The following is a 15606-nucleotide window of genomic DNA, read 5'->3' on the forward strand; positions in this document are numbered from 1 at the left end:
CTGCTGAAAAATCTTTTTTTTTTCATGATTCTCAAATTTGACTGTAGAATTTCTAACCCTTCTTTGCGTTTCTAGTTTTTAAAAAATTTTCAGTAGCAGTATAATGCAACTAACCAATAATTTTCAGTATCATTTCCTAATGAAAAAAGCAGAGTTTGTGTAATAACTAATTATGATACAAAAATATTCTATTGACTTTCAGCAGATAGAGCAATCAGGCAACTTAATTACATCCTTTCACAAATCCATGGGTTATACTACTATGATGTTGGTACCAAAACCAAGTGGGACAGTGGGAAAGACCAGTGGGTAAAAGCCAATTATGTATCATACATAAAAGTGCACATGTTAACTAATTGAAAAAAATTCACATTTATTTACTGTCAAACCGTGTTAAACTTTACACTGGATATTAGTGATGGGCTCATTATTAACAGGTTTACACAAAGGGATGAAAAGAAAAGCAGAATTTTGCTGAAACAATGTACATTTCATTAGAACTTTATCATAAAATAAATTAATTACTAAATATAGGCAGAAGGAATATGGAAGAGTAATATTTATGTTTTATTTTTTAAAAAAAGAATAGGCACCTTTTGTTCACTAGAAAGTTTGTGAGAAGTGCCCAGTGCCCTCTTCGCCATCTGTTCAAGAATAAACAGAGGGGTGACACACAATCTTTTCTAGATTTCACCACATTTGTGCAAGGCATGGCATAACTGGCTTCAAAGAGTTTTCTCCCATAAAACACGTTCTTTTGGCAATAAGAAATTTAAATGTAAGAATAAAGACTAACTTGTCAGAGCAGAACATTGTATACAGTGGAAAATAAGTGAAAATGGGCAGAACTTACCATGACAAAGTGTAAGAAAAAACATCTCATAACATATGTGCAACCAAGAGCTTTTCACAATATTTTCTTCAAACTCTTTAAAATTATTTTAATGACAATTATATTTCAGTTGGACACAAATGTATTTATTTTACCCTAGCAATAGAACAAAATATAATTTCTTTAGCCATTTTTCATGAGAATAGTTCATTGTACAGTTGAGGAAACATATGAAATAAGGCCTGTGGCTTGATTGCTAGTGGTTAAACATGTTTTCAATCTTTGCCTTAATGTAAAAGATTTGCAGTGAACTGCAAACTGACGCAGAATATCTCTCCTGCTTTTCCAAGTCTTGTCAGGAACAGTAAGGTACAGTAAATTTGTCCCACAGGATTTTAAAGCCTACGTCTTGTATATAATACAATGCAGGCCTACAAAAATGGTGCAGCCATATTTACAAATTTAGTTCACAAACTGCTGCAGTTAAATGGCTGGCAAGTTTTGTTTTGCTTGTTTCACAATTTCTCTAAACAGCAGCAGAATCTTAAAATACCTGGTTGGCATCTCTTTTCTTTGTAACAAATAATTCATTTTAGTATACTCTGTGTATATATAAAGTTTTTGTATGTTTTATAAAAATTCACAGAACTGCAAGGTTCAGTCATCTTTTTTACACTGGAGAACCACAGGTCAACAGAGCTGTCTCTTCAGCAGAGTTTGAGGGAGTTGGGGCCATTGGAGTCTTTCATTTACTTATTAATACTTGCATTGTGGCCCTTGGGGTTTCTTAGCTGCACTATTAAAGACTTGTGACCAGCTGCATTTGTCCTTCCCTAACGTCTCCTTCTGGAATACAGCCTTCTTTGTTAATGGGGATTATATAACCATCACTATTGCCCCTGCTGATCTGGTAGCACATCTGAAGCTGATGGCCAGCTCCAAGATTTGGCATGCTTTTATAGTAAATGTCCTCATTCTCACTCCTCCTGGAGGGAGAGAGGTCTTCTTCCACATCAGGGCTGCTCTCCTGATAGGGAGAGTCTCTAAGATTGGGCATGCTTGTATAAAGAGAGTCCCTGTTGGGGGACTGGAGGTGGTCCTCAGCCTCAGCTGTCAGCTGTGAGACATAGCTGTCCGTTCCCTCAGGTTTCACTTTCTTCTGGGGTTGGTACAGAAGGGAGTGAGTCCGTTGAGGAATGAGCGGTGCCTCGAGTTCTTTCTGATGGAGCTCCAGCCCTGGGTTGTCTCCGTGCATTAAAGATGAAGCGTCTGCCACGATTGCATCATCTTCACTGCTGCTCCCTCCAATCATAGGTTTGACTGGTAGTGTGAGCTCGAGATTGTGAGTCTTGCTGCCGCCCCGTAGGTTGTTGTGCACTAATTCTGAAATGATCATTTTCTCAAAAGCAGTATCATTCAGACTTAGTCCACAGTCTACGACTTGTACGCTGTCATTATAGTCCCCCTTGCGCAGTGAGTAGCTGTTGTTAAAATTACCATTTAGCGGTAGAGTATCCATGGCACTTGTATCCCTGGCATTGTTCAGTGAATGTCCTGCAACAGAAAAGGGGGAATTTCTGTTACAGCCTCGGTTCCTTTCAGAAGAATCTGTATATTCTTTTGTACAAGACTTTTTAATGTCGTTCAGGACAAAGTTGTATTTGAAAGCTAACACTTGAAAAGTGCCAAGCTTTCCAGCATTCCCAACTGTAAACAGTTGTAACCCCTTAGATAACAGGAAAAAATGTTAAAAAAAGTAATACTGTTTTCCAGGGAGGGAAGATGGCATACAGAATATTACTTTATCAATTTCAGGGAGGCAATAGTTACCAATTCATTTTTGGTCAAATCTCTGACACAACAAAGAAGACTTCACTCCATGCCCTTGCATAGTTAATGCAAAGCAATCCATTGGTGACGTTTACATTTTAAAGTACAAGACTATGGTTTATAAAAATAAAATCAACAGAATTTGTCCTAAACAACACTAAATTAAAAAAGAATAAGTCACATACAAAAAACTGAAGGCAAATGTACAACATAAACCCACATAACTGGCAAGCAACTTTTTAAACAACATTCTAACATTTCCTTTTTCTGGAGATGAAGTAAAAAAAAGAATGAAAAAAAAATGGACAGATACAAAGAATTTGTGTTAAACAAAGACAGCCATCTCTCATACTAACTGGACCAGGGGCCCACAAGCACCATCCAACAACACGATAGACAGCAGGTGGAATGACTCACTTTGGACAACTCACATCATGTCTGTCTGCTCAGGCTATCTGGCCTAAGAGTAGCTGATATATAAAAGAAAGTAAAATGATTTATTGTAACATGATGAAGAATTTCTAAGCTTCTCAGCAACTTAGTCAGAGCAAGGGTTCAACAAATTAGATTACCAGCAATAGCAGTCTTTTATTTTGTCATTTAAGATTTTTTTGTGTTTTGAGATTTTGGTAGTAATACTCTCACTAATAACAATGGCCCCAGGCTTCTAATGGTCAGAGTTTGCCTGCAGCCCTGCAGTCTGCATCAGTCACAGTGACAGCATCGAATGAACCAGCAGAGTCTATTGTACAAGGTTGGCCCATAGACACCATGGGCATGGAGATCAGACGCAGAAATGTTAGAGATTTCTTAAGCATGGCTCACAGAAACCAAACCAAGAATAAATATTAACTATGGAATGGGAGAGAGTGTCAGCCTTGGCTAGTTTATTTTTATTTCTAAAGGAATGAACGATTGATTAAGTCTGCTGAAGATATGAAAAGAGGTTTAGGAGGAAAAAAAACATGGTAACATGCTCTATTTGTCAGAGTTATATTTTCTACAAACACATAAACATGTAAACTAAGACATCACAGTGCTTCTCAGGCAAATGGAGGAAAAAAAAAAAAAAAAAGTTCTAGAGAAAATTATATGGTCCGCACCATGTAAAGTTAGGTTATTCATTCTCAAAATCCTAGAGAGAAAAAAAAAAATCACTTGTCTACAGATAGGTCTGGGAAAAAAAAAAAAAAAAGAATGAAATGATGTTATTGAAATGAAACTGACCACTGTGAGGCTGCTGCATTGTATGCAAGGCTTGGAGGAGTTTAGGAAAAAATTCGATTCTTGGAAAAAATAGTATATTTTTATATTTAGCGCTCACTCCACTCTTAAAGCTGCAGATTATCCTAGAAAACACACTTTCTTTCAAATAAAAATCTCTGCATTGTCTAGAGTAAATTTCATGTATAATTTGTGTCTGATGGTTATTGGATAAATTTTCATTAACAGAAAATGAGCAAATGGGAGGATTACATTTGTTAGAGACTCTTGTTATCTTTAAAACTCTAACACAATTTATACAACTGTACACTTGACACTTCAATTTGTAACACGTTCCATGGGTAACAAAATAAAGTCGTAATGGTCACTTGTAAAGTTTTTTAAGATCTGTTACACAATTCTCTCGCTTTATAAATTTCCTTGTGAGTCCCAAGACAAAACATTAGGTGTTTTCAGTTGCTGGCGACACATGGATCGCATGCTCGCATTTTGTTTCTTCTGCAGAGAATCAATCTAGTTAAGACATTGTTTCTTTCTTATTATGGTTTAATAATGAGAATAAATACTGGATATGCCAGGTGTTTTCTATGATATACTGCAGATTTAAGCACTTCTTTGACTGGTTTTGAAGAGGCAATTTTTTTCTGCCCAAGTTCAGGTATGAAGACTTTTCCACAGCCTGTAGCAAGATGACTGTGGGAATTCAGAGATGATAAGTCAATTAGTACGCATTCTGGTTGACAGTACTTCAGACTTTACAGAGCAAATTATTTCAGCATTGCATATACTTAAGTATGGACAGCATTTGCTACAGACCTTTATTACTGACAAAAGCAGTACACAGGTGTACTGTTTGAATTTGGAAACATTTTAGTTGCAAATTGTGAACCACTTGCCCGCTGAGTCTACTTCGTGACTGCTAGTAAATGTTTTAATTGTGCCCGTTAAAAATCATGCTGAAAAAATTTACATTTGATAGGCAAAGTTAAGTTTTACTCCCATACTTGTCTCTCTGTAGGTTGCTAGAGGAAAGCATAAGGAAAGTAAGAAAACAAGAGAATGAAAAGAGAAGCTGCAGTTACGTTAAAAAGAATTTTAAGGAAAAAAAAGGAAACAAAGTTCTGTGTTTAATTTAGTAGCAAGTATTAATCACAAATAAAGATTATATGCTAGCAGTAATTAGTCAATAATTTTGACCAAAATCTTGAAATTTCTGTTAATATAAAATATATATGCTTTTTAAAAAACTGCTATAAGAAAACACAGTAATACAGGATGGGTTAGTGACAACCCACCCCAACCCCCAGTAAAAAAAACTATCAGTATAAACTGACTAACAATAACTTTATTCTCCACGTTTTCTTAAGAAAAAAGGAATACTACCATAAAGCTGCACTATACTATAGTTTATTTATATTGATAAAGCTGGATGTAGTTTTCTATACCTAGGCATCCAAGTTATATTAGCTAATTCATTCCAAAAACAAATTTTGTCAGCAAGCTTTAGAGTCAACTGAACAGTATATTACATAGATAGGATACCTCTAAATGATATAAATCTTGAAGATGGGCTCTCAGACCATGTGATGTCAGTCCTGTAATAATATATTAAGATTTATGCCACCTGTGTTAAAAACATGGATAATTATTGGTAATTACTATCATGATTGAGGTTTTACTATAATATAGTGCAGTTTTAGAAGCCTGGCATGGGCATTATCACATTTTTTTTTAATTGAGAATTTCAGGATATAATAACAAAGCTATGGCAACCTGAGTCTTTATTTTAGAAACAGGGTCAAGATCAAAGCTCTGTTTAGCAGCAAAGATAGGTAGTTTTATTTGTAAGTATAAGCACACCTGGTGAGTTAAATACAGGAGCTGAAGGGGCATTACATACAACTGTTTCAGCGAGCAATGTGTTATAGGGGTTGTTAGTGCCGTGGGGTCGAAGAAGAGGGTTTGTTAGTAGGTAATTGCCAGTCATTCCTAAAGCAAAGAAACAGAAAAAAATAATCAGTTCTCTTATTTTATTGTTACAGTTGCACTAAAGTATTTTTTTGTATTCAGCAAGGGTAGCAGACAAGTTGGCAATGGATAATCTGCTGAAATGTTCTGACTGTATTTGAACTACTAATTTGGAGGAGAAAGGGGAGAGGGAAGTTAAATTTCAGTAATTCACAGGTGCTTTCTAAGTCCCCCAAGTAAACACCTGCTGGGGATGACATTTACTAATTTATACAAAATCACTGTTAAACAAAAATGGCAATTAAATGCATAAAGATCAACATTATGTTTCAAGATGTTGCTGCTCAATATTAAAAACATATCCACTGAGGCCCAGAAGAGGGAATCTCAAACTTTCTGAATTTACAGGTGTGGGATTATCCCTCAAGAAAACATCTGTGTTAATACCAACTTTGATACAAGCAGGAGAAAAACAACTTTCACAAACAGGTAAAACAATTACGACATACTGCAAAAAGCTTCTCTTAGTATATGCAAAAGCACACATGCCAAGGGAAGGAAAAAAGCACTGTGTACACACAATGAATTATTAGACCATTCACAAATTCTAACAGTAAAACATTTCATTCCATATTCTTATTTGCCAGGTTTCAAAAATGAATCATTGAATAATTCATTTACTTTTTTGATAGTCATCTTAACAAAATTAGATAAAACATTAGAGCAAAGGAATAAGCACACATTTCACTCATTCTAATTGACAAATTACAAACCTTTCAATACTTATCAAACATTTGTTTGCATGGCTAATGTAATTTGACTAAAAATGTTTTAAAATTCAGGTTGGTTTAATAATACTTCTTTTTTCATTTCAAACCAAAATCTTAAAAACAATGTCAATAATTAAATATGTCACTGTAATAAAATATAACTTATACATCATACTTTAAGTCAGTAATCAACGTGAAATTACCTGGATAAATTACCTTCCCAAGGTGACAGGAAAAAAAAGAGGAGGGGTTTTTCCATACCAAATTGAAATTTACGAAGCTTTTATTCAGAAATACATGTGTTTGCATGTGTGTCTACATCTTGCTTAATTATTTTATTTCCCAATGTATTTTAAGTAAAACTTATTTGAATTTAGACTATAAATTTAGCACTGCAATTGTACATACATTGAAAACTAGCCATTCAAATAGAAAAAAAAGTCGCTTTTTTTTATATGCCCTTATTTATTTTAATTTTATTTATAAATATTTGCCATAACTTTTTGAGTAACTTTTATGTCTCACTTTCTGAAAGAAATGTAAAATGAAAGAATTTAATAATAAGAATCTTAACTGCAAAAAATAATACTATTTAATGTGAACAATAATTATGCTAATAAATTAATGTTTTCAAAATAAAATATTTATAAATACATTTTGGTTAGAAAGGATAAACTTACGCTCCCTAGGAAGTTATTTTAATGTATGGGAAAGTATGCTATCAGTGATAATGTTTTCCAGTCTTTCCATGTAAATGTAAAGTTTAAAATTTTATTTTTTATATTCACATTACTGAATAGAAAGAATTTATATGTTCTTAAGGAACTCTAGTAGTGTAGTGGTTACGAATCGGGCTGCGAACCGCAAAGTCAGCAGTTTGAACTACCAGCTGTTCTGCGGAGAAAGATGAGGCTTTCTGATCCTGTAAAGATGTACAGCCTCGGAAACCCTGTACTGGGTCGCTATGGGTTGGAACTGACTCGATGGCACTTAACAACAACAACAACAACAACAACGATACGAAAGGTTGGCTCAACAGGTTTAAGAGCTTGTGATATAAACCCATTTAAGAGAAAAGGTTAAGCATTTTCTCTAGACTCGTTGTAAACTGGCATAAATGACAAAATTTATATTGTAAACTCAAATTTTCCTGGTAACTGACCTTGATTAAGTGTCGAAGTGCTATTGATGTCACCTGAGATAAAAGAAGATTCAGACTGTTTTCTCACAGTGTCATTCCACATCCTTCTTATACGACTCTATTAATATAAAATAGCAAGACAGATGTTATGTTAGTCCCTCCAGCCTTAACTTCATAGATGCAAAAGATATACACTGAACAACATGGGTAGCACTCATCTGTTGGCCTTTTGGAAAATGTGTGTTGTTTCTGGCCTAAGCCTAAAGAAATCTATACTACCCTATTGATTAAGGACATTTAATCTTCTATTCCTGAAGACATGATTTTTAAATTTATTTTTATTTTTAAGGTGGAGGTAAGTGATCATTCAACAAATGTTTATTGAGTGCCCATTGTGAGCTAGGCATGTACTATATAAGCTTCGGATAACAAAACAATCATAATGTGTCCCCTCAAAAATGGAGGTTTACACCTAATGAAACATCTTGAAGAAATGTTTCAAAATACATCAAACCCAAATTACTGAAAAAGCAAGTATTTGCCATCTAGATCATTATAATGAGAAGACAATTAGTGCATCTAAAGAGAACATGTCTCAATAGGCTTTCTATAAATAAGGTTAATTAAAGATGTTGTCAATTCTTTGTTACCTGTGTACCAGAGGAATACCGAGCACTGGTTCTGGTGGTAGATGCTTTCACTGAACTGTGGGGGCTCTCAGTTGGAAGGCCGCCACAGCAATATGAATGTCTGAAGCACTTGCCATACTCTTTTCGTACCTGCATTGAATAATCAATCAATCATGAGACCGAGGGATTAATATAAACTTATCTCTGAGTGCTCTCTCGCTTCAATTAAATCTATAGTGGAGACAACCAAAAAGAACGCAAGTTCCACTATGACATAAACCACGGAGAAAAAAAATCAAACTTGCAAAATCAGGTTCTAATGAAACTGCTAAATATTAATCAGAAACATATCTCTGTCAACTCTACTAGCTTGTAGTCGTTTAAAAATATGGCATAACATGTAGAAATGCTTTATATCCTGTTATTATTCAAATGCTATGTATTAATTTACAAAAATGAAATTTTCTTTTAAAGCTTAATTCTACCTATGTACTTAGCAACCTCATTTTTTTTTTTTTTTTTAATTTCATGCTACAAAAATAGGGCCAAACATTTGGTATTTTCTATGCTTAATTACTTTGAACCATTCTGTAATTCAGTCATTGAAGTTTTATATGCTTCACATCCTCTTAGGTAGGTCAATTCATAAGCGTCTTTTACAGGATTGCACAGTTTTGTGGGGAACCTTTTAATAATGACAAGACTTCTTTGGCACAATAATAAAGAAAAAAAATTACTTGGAAACATTTTCCATTAATGAGGATGGAATGTTTTCTTCATTTTCTGATGTGTCTAGCTTTACCATTTAGTGTAGAGAATCTAAGATGTCTATTCACTTCATTAGCACACAAGGGAACTATTTATGTAATTTCCATTCACATTAATGAGTTACCCATGTAATTTCCCTTTTCCCCTGAAGCTTGTATATATGAATAGATAGAAAGCTGCTAGGCCCAAAAGAAAGTTCAGTTTAAACTTAAAAAGGGGAAGTCAAAATAACTGCTAAATAATAGGGCCACACCCAGAGTAGTGGGTATAGGATTGCAGGGGGCAGAGCTAGTTTGTATGTAGGTATACTGACTAATAAACATGTTTTATTGTGATTTAGAACCAGACTGAAATTACATGACAGACATGAAAGAGAAGTTGAAAAGAATAAATTATAAAAACAACCACAAAACACACACAACACTCAAAGGTTCCCCCTTCAGTTCTGTGTTTGGTATCAGCCTGTAAAATCCATGCCTTTGACACTTACTTCTTGCAAAATTAGAGAAAGTAACTAGATGACCTTTAAAATCCAAGTGCACTTGCATTTTCATCCTCTCAGCTTTATTTAATTACATGTATTAGAGCAAATAACAATGGAGTTAGCTTTCAAAGTGTTTCTTTGCTTAAATATGCTCAGTCAAGCAGTGAGAACCACAATTTTAACTTAATCATTTTATATCATATTCTTAACAAACCATCCTGGCAGCACCCAATAGAATGTACCAAGCCTATGTAGAACATGTTCAAAAGAAGTGCAGGGCAAACCTTTAAAACATAATTGCTAATCTAAAAGGTATAGTAAAAATCCCTTTGTTCAATTAATACACAGAGCCAGAAATAATGACTACCTCACTCTTTTTTCTTAGTCTATGGTTTATGTCAAAGACCTTCAGCAAAGTAGCATAAAATGTATAGATATGAAATCATATATATGCACACAACACTGTTGACTGATGTAGCAATACCTTAAAAACAAAGTAATTCTTCAGGTTATCCCTGTAAAATGTCTAAAAATTTAAAGTTTATTGTTATCAACTAAAACATGATACCTCAACAAGCATTTCTGTGCATTTAATTGCGATTAACTGCCTTGAAATGCCATATAACCAAGACAATGGCAATCAAAATGGTATTTTATCCAAATAATCCCCTCCAGTGTTGGTTTTGCCTAATGCCTATATTGCTGTGAATGTACATTATCTGTCAGTATTGCACATTCCACTGTCATTATCTCAAAATTATAGCTTATTCAACACTGATGGAAGTAACAACACTATCATCTTGTCAGTACTGAAAACATAATAGTTTTCACTTTCACAATTCTATTTCTCTGTTCAATTTAGTGACCAACTAGTAATAACAGAATAAAAAGACTGCATTACATATGCAGACAGGGAAAGGATGATACCTAGTAAAAGGCATGGAAATTTTAGAATTAAATGGTGGCGAAACTATTCTCAAGTTTACATCCTCTTGCTACAGATTTAAGTTCTTCATACTTAGCTTTCATTTTTGAGTATTTTGTCTGAATGTCCAGAAAGATATATAAAATTAATTTATGATTAAAATATGTTATTCATTAGTATGCCCAGCTACACTTAATTCTTTTCTACTTTATTCATTTACTTCTAATCCAAGAAGACGCCAGCAGAGCTCAGAAGTGTTTTCCACTCACTTACTTTCTTTTGGAGAGCACAGTGAAAGATGAAAATGAACAATCCCTGGAAAGCATTAAAGATGGTGAAGAGATAAGCCATCACAATAGTCTCTTCGTTAATAAAAAGCAACCCAAATGACCAGGTTAAGCCAAGAAGACACAGGAGAGCGAAAGCACCAAGCACCCAAGACCTGAAAAAATAAAGTGAGTTTTATTAACAGGATCAAAGGGGTAAACATACAACACATTTAATATTAACAGTTCAGTAGTAACAGTTGACTTTCTTTTCTCTTTATTTCACAAATTGAACAGCATTTTTGTTTTAACCTTACATTGATTAAAGAAAGAACAATAGCATTTAGCACAGCAGATTCCAGTAAAAACAGCAACAGCAGGTATGACCTTTTCTTACTCCAGAAAAACCAAAGTATCAAAACTATATTAAAATACAAGGTGTAAAACAAACTTCAATGACTTTATTCTCTCTTATGTGCATTCGGGCAAAATAACTTAAGGAGTCCTTAATTAGTTTATGCCTATGTTTTGATTCCTGTGCTGTATTCATATAGCACTGAATAATGTGACACACACAGAAAGGTTAAATGGCAGATAATCACTTCACATCTAAACTTCAGACTCTAATAAACTGATCTTAGGTGAGCCTAAGGTTTATAACTAAAGCATGAAGAAGCCTAGCTGAAATGGGACAAAAACATGAGAACAACTTCAAAATAAAATAACTTTGGAGAGATTTCATCATGAATAGCTTAAGGAGAAAAGAACTTTAGAAAAACAGGAGGGAATGAGAAGGATTTAAAGTCAGTGCATTCCATGTCTAACTAATGATCTTACTTGATAAATGGCTTATTATCTTCATAGCTAGAAAGCATTATAAGCAGAAAAGAGAAACAAAATTATTAGACAGAATTAAAATAGAAAGTAATAGAAAGCATTTATATATTTTATAAATTAGTCAAAATTAAGAAAGTCAAAATGCAGAGGCAAGCAATTAAAAAATAAAGGCATATTTATAGTTTAAAGTACTATTGCAAATTAGATATTCCAAAATAATTATAAAAATTAAGGGCAATTCATGATATTGACGAATTGTAAAAAATATAAATCATGCCATAAATTTGTTAATGTAGGGTTCTACCTTACCCAGGTAAGTCCGTATTATAGTAGCCATCACAAACACGGTAATTACTGGTGTAGATGAGAAGATAGAAAGAGGAAAAGAAAGAAAAGAGAGAGATGCTAAAGATTAGCTCTCTCTCTCTCACCATGCAACATGCAATGAAGCTGGCACTAACCTATCTCAAGCATGTAATTTGTTTAAAAAAAAAAATCTACCCTTACTATAAATCTGCCATTTTTTTTACATTGAAAATATTTTTTTCATAATCCCACTATAACCAATTTGAATAATGCCACCTCAAAATTTAAAGCTTCATTTAAAAATAACTGAAGATGCTTCTTTAATATGATTTAATGAAGCAACAGCTATCACATTTTTGTTAATTAGATAGCGGTTTTTTTTTTCCCCCCATTGATAGTTTATTGCACTTTTTATTCAGGATTGAGATAAAATAAACATTTCTTTAATTAGCATGAAAACAACAGATAATCTTCAAGTTAACAATAGTAATAGAGTCAATTCTCTTAGGAGACAGGATTAGGAGTAGGAACTGCTCAGAATCCTTAAATCGAAAAGTCATTTAACAAAACAAACTTAATATAATCATATCAGCCATGCAAGCAGGAACATAATTTTAAACTTCATTTTAAATTCAAATGAAATTGCTACAGTGATGTGGAATTTCCATGAAGCCACAGAAACAGTATCTTGGCTCTGTATCAAGACAGACAATATTATCTAATATTTCGTCAATGTCTGTGACATGGTTAATAGTAAGACTCAACCTTGATCAGTATAATTTCATTTTGAATAATTTCTACAGTTGACAGAAGGTATTCCTGTGTTCCCTGCGGAGAATATCTTTAACTCAATTTTGTCAAGTACTAAAATAAAAATACAAAACACTTACTTAATGTTTTCCAATCTGCTAGAATCTGGTTTCAAAGTGTTTGAGTGCTTCACCATTTTGCACAGTGTGATCACCAGGAAGATAATATTAAGCTGTTATAACAAATAAAAAATTAGACTGCTTTGAGCAATTAGTAAACAAATAAATTAAATTTTTTTTCTTTATAATAATGCCGTTAACCATCAATGACATGCCTATATATATATATATATATATATGGTAGATACTGATTTAACTTTAACTTATGTGCACAAAGATTGATTCAAGCCTGTATTTAAAAAAAAGAGAGAGAGATCTGGTTTGGTACTATGGGATAAGCAATGGACTGATAAACAAAAGCTTGGCATTTCAAACCCACCAGCCTTTTCAGGAAACTCTTTAGGTTGGAACTGACTCAAAGGTATACAATAACAACATATATAAAAAAGACTCAGTGTATGATCAATTCTTTAATAGATCACTTGACATGAAACTGCAACCTCATTATGTCATTATTATGTGGCAGTGATTATTCATAAATCTGTTTCTTTAGCTAGAGTACTCCAGGGATTCAAAGTCATGTGATGGAAACATTGCAGTGAATTCTATAGAATAAGGATTTATACTTTTGTAACTTATTATGGAAAGATCTCTGAATTTAGGAACACAAAATTTGGTTAAGAACACACAGCTCTCAAGTTTGACTGTTTACCTAAATGACAGTAACATTTGTACAATATAAAAAATATTAGTTATCTTTAGTGGTGGTGTGTGCTGTCAAGTTGATTCCGACTTACAGGGACACCCTGTGTAAGGTTTCCGAGGCTGTACATTTTTACAGGAGCAGAAAACCTCATCTTTCTCCCTTAGAGTGGCTGGTAGAGTCAAACTGCTGATCTTCTGGTTAGCAGCCCAACTCATATCCTACTATGTTACTGGAATTCCTCATTATATTAAGTAGGCAATTTAAAAAATATATATTTAATATTTGGTGTGTTGGTGTGGCATTGTAGGATAACCACTGGCCTTTTAACCATTAAGGTCAATGATTGTAACCCACCAGATGCTTCTTGGAAACCTTATACAGGGTTACTATGAGTTGCAACTGATTTAAGTATACTTAACAATAACATATATAGTATTATCCTGTTGTGGTGCAGTAGGATAAGCAGTGGACTGAAACGGTTGGTTTGAAACGCAAGGTCAGCAGTTCAAACTCACCAGCTGCTCCTCAGAAACACTATACAGGGTTGCTAGGAGTTGGGACCAATTTAAAAGTACTTAACAACAACATCCTGTTAAAAGTCATCAGCTCCTTTTTCCTGATGGCTCTATACTACATGAAAGTAGATGGAGTCTGAAAAAAGAATGTGGCAAGTACACCAAAAGATTCAGCTGTGCAAAAGTTAGCTAGGTGCAAACAACAACAAGCTGGGGTAGATGGAAACGGACACAGGAAGGTCTGGGAATCCAAGAGGTCAACAAAGAAGGTGTGTTTCGAATAAGGAAAAACAAAGGCTACAATTTGCATGGCTTCACCCAGACACTAGACAAAGACTCCTAGACATAGGGGTGATAGTTATGTATTTTTTAAATCTTTAAAAATCGAGTAAAGCTAGGTCTATCCTGGATTTTATTTAAACAACAACAACACAAAACAAAAAACCCAGCCTTATTTACTTGTTGCTGTTGTTAAGTGTCACCGACTCAGTTCCAATTCATAGGGTTTCCCTTGTGTGGCTGGTGAGTTCAAACCAATGACACCTCAAGGCTCAAACTGACCTTTCAGTCCAGTGCTTATCCTACAGTGCCATACCAGGACTCTGGCTTATTACTTTAAAAATTAAAACTCCTAAATGATTTTGTGAGTTTTCATGACTTAATCTGAGACTGCATGGCCAAATGGCCTATTCACAAAATTACTCTTATTACATGGGGATAAGTTCTATTCCTTTTTGGGCAAATATAAACAACACTGTTGGAGTAGCATGGTTGTTGTTACTGAGTCATAACAACAAAACGAGAGCATTATTTTATTCATTCACCACTGCTTCTGGCTTTATAATTAAGAAAAAATAATATAGGGCAATAAATTAGAATTTCTAAGTCCTCAAAATGTGGATTTTAAAGACTGAGTGAAAGCTTTAACATAAGCAATATATATGAATCCTGGTGTGGCGCTGTGGATTAATGCACAAGACTGCAAAGCTGTTTGAACTGCAAGGTCGGCGGTTCAAGCTCACCAGCTGCTCCTTGGAAACCTTATACAGGGTCGCTATGGGTCGGACATGACTCGATGGCACTTAACAACACACACAGATTATATATATATATATATATATATATATATATATATATATATATATATCATGCCTAATAATTTCTCTTAGATGCACAATTATTTCTTAGGGATAAAAAGAGGTTAATGAGCATACTTTGTACAGGTAGCATCCTATCCATCGTTCTTTATTACTTGGGGGGAATAGTTCTTTGTTTTTTTAAAAATATTTTAAAATACTTACCTATAGAAAAAGTAAATAAACTTGTGGAAATTTTCCCTAGCTTTATTTTCCTAAGCTTATTCCAGAGGATTACAATATAAATAAATGCTCACATTTTCAGGAATATTTACAATATATTTTAATGTGCAAACACTTACTGACCTTCCTGCTATAAGGATATGATTGCTGTGTTTCGTAAAATATATAATTTCTGTCCTTGAGAAATTAGAGATAATTCTGCTAGTACTATTAAGTA

General features: G+C 33.9%; 1 protein-coding gene across 3 annotated transcripts in view; it reads right to left on the bottom strand.

The window, feature by feature from the left end:
* Positions 1–360: 360 nt before the first annotated feature.
* Positions 361–15606, bottom strand: part of LPHN2 (latrophilin 2) — a 228861-nt gene continuing 213615 nt past the window's right edge. The window contains exons 16-22 of one of the 3 annotated variants that reach the window (XM_006831012.1): positions 12871–12962; positions 10845–11013; positions 8416–8544; positions 7787–7883; positions 5429–5481; positions 3080–3132; positions 578–2386 (exon numbers count right to left, since the gene is read on the bottom strand). In XM_006831012.1, the coding sequence (XP_006831075.1) occupies positions 3109–3132; positions 5429–5481; positions 7787–7883; positions 8416–8544; positions 10845–11013; positions 12871–12962 (564 nt within the window). In that variant the 3' untranslated portion in view covers positions 578–2386; positions 3080–3108. Of the gene's footprint in view, positions 2387–3079; positions 3133–5428; positions 5482–7786; positions 7884–8415; positions 8545–10844; positions 11014–12870; positions 12963–15606 lie in introns of all 3 variants that reach the window. The other 2 variants (XM_006831011.1, XM_006831013.1) reach the window with 2 other exon arrangements.

Source organism: Chrysochloris asiatica, unplaced genomic scaffold, assembly GCF_000296735.1.
Source record: "Chrysochloris asiatica unplaced genomic scaffold, ChrAsi1.0 scaffold00002, whole genome shotgun sequence".
Lineage (NCBI taxonomy): Eukaryota > Metazoa > Chordata > Mammalia > Afrosoricida > Chrysochloridae > Chrysochloris > Chrysochloris asiatica.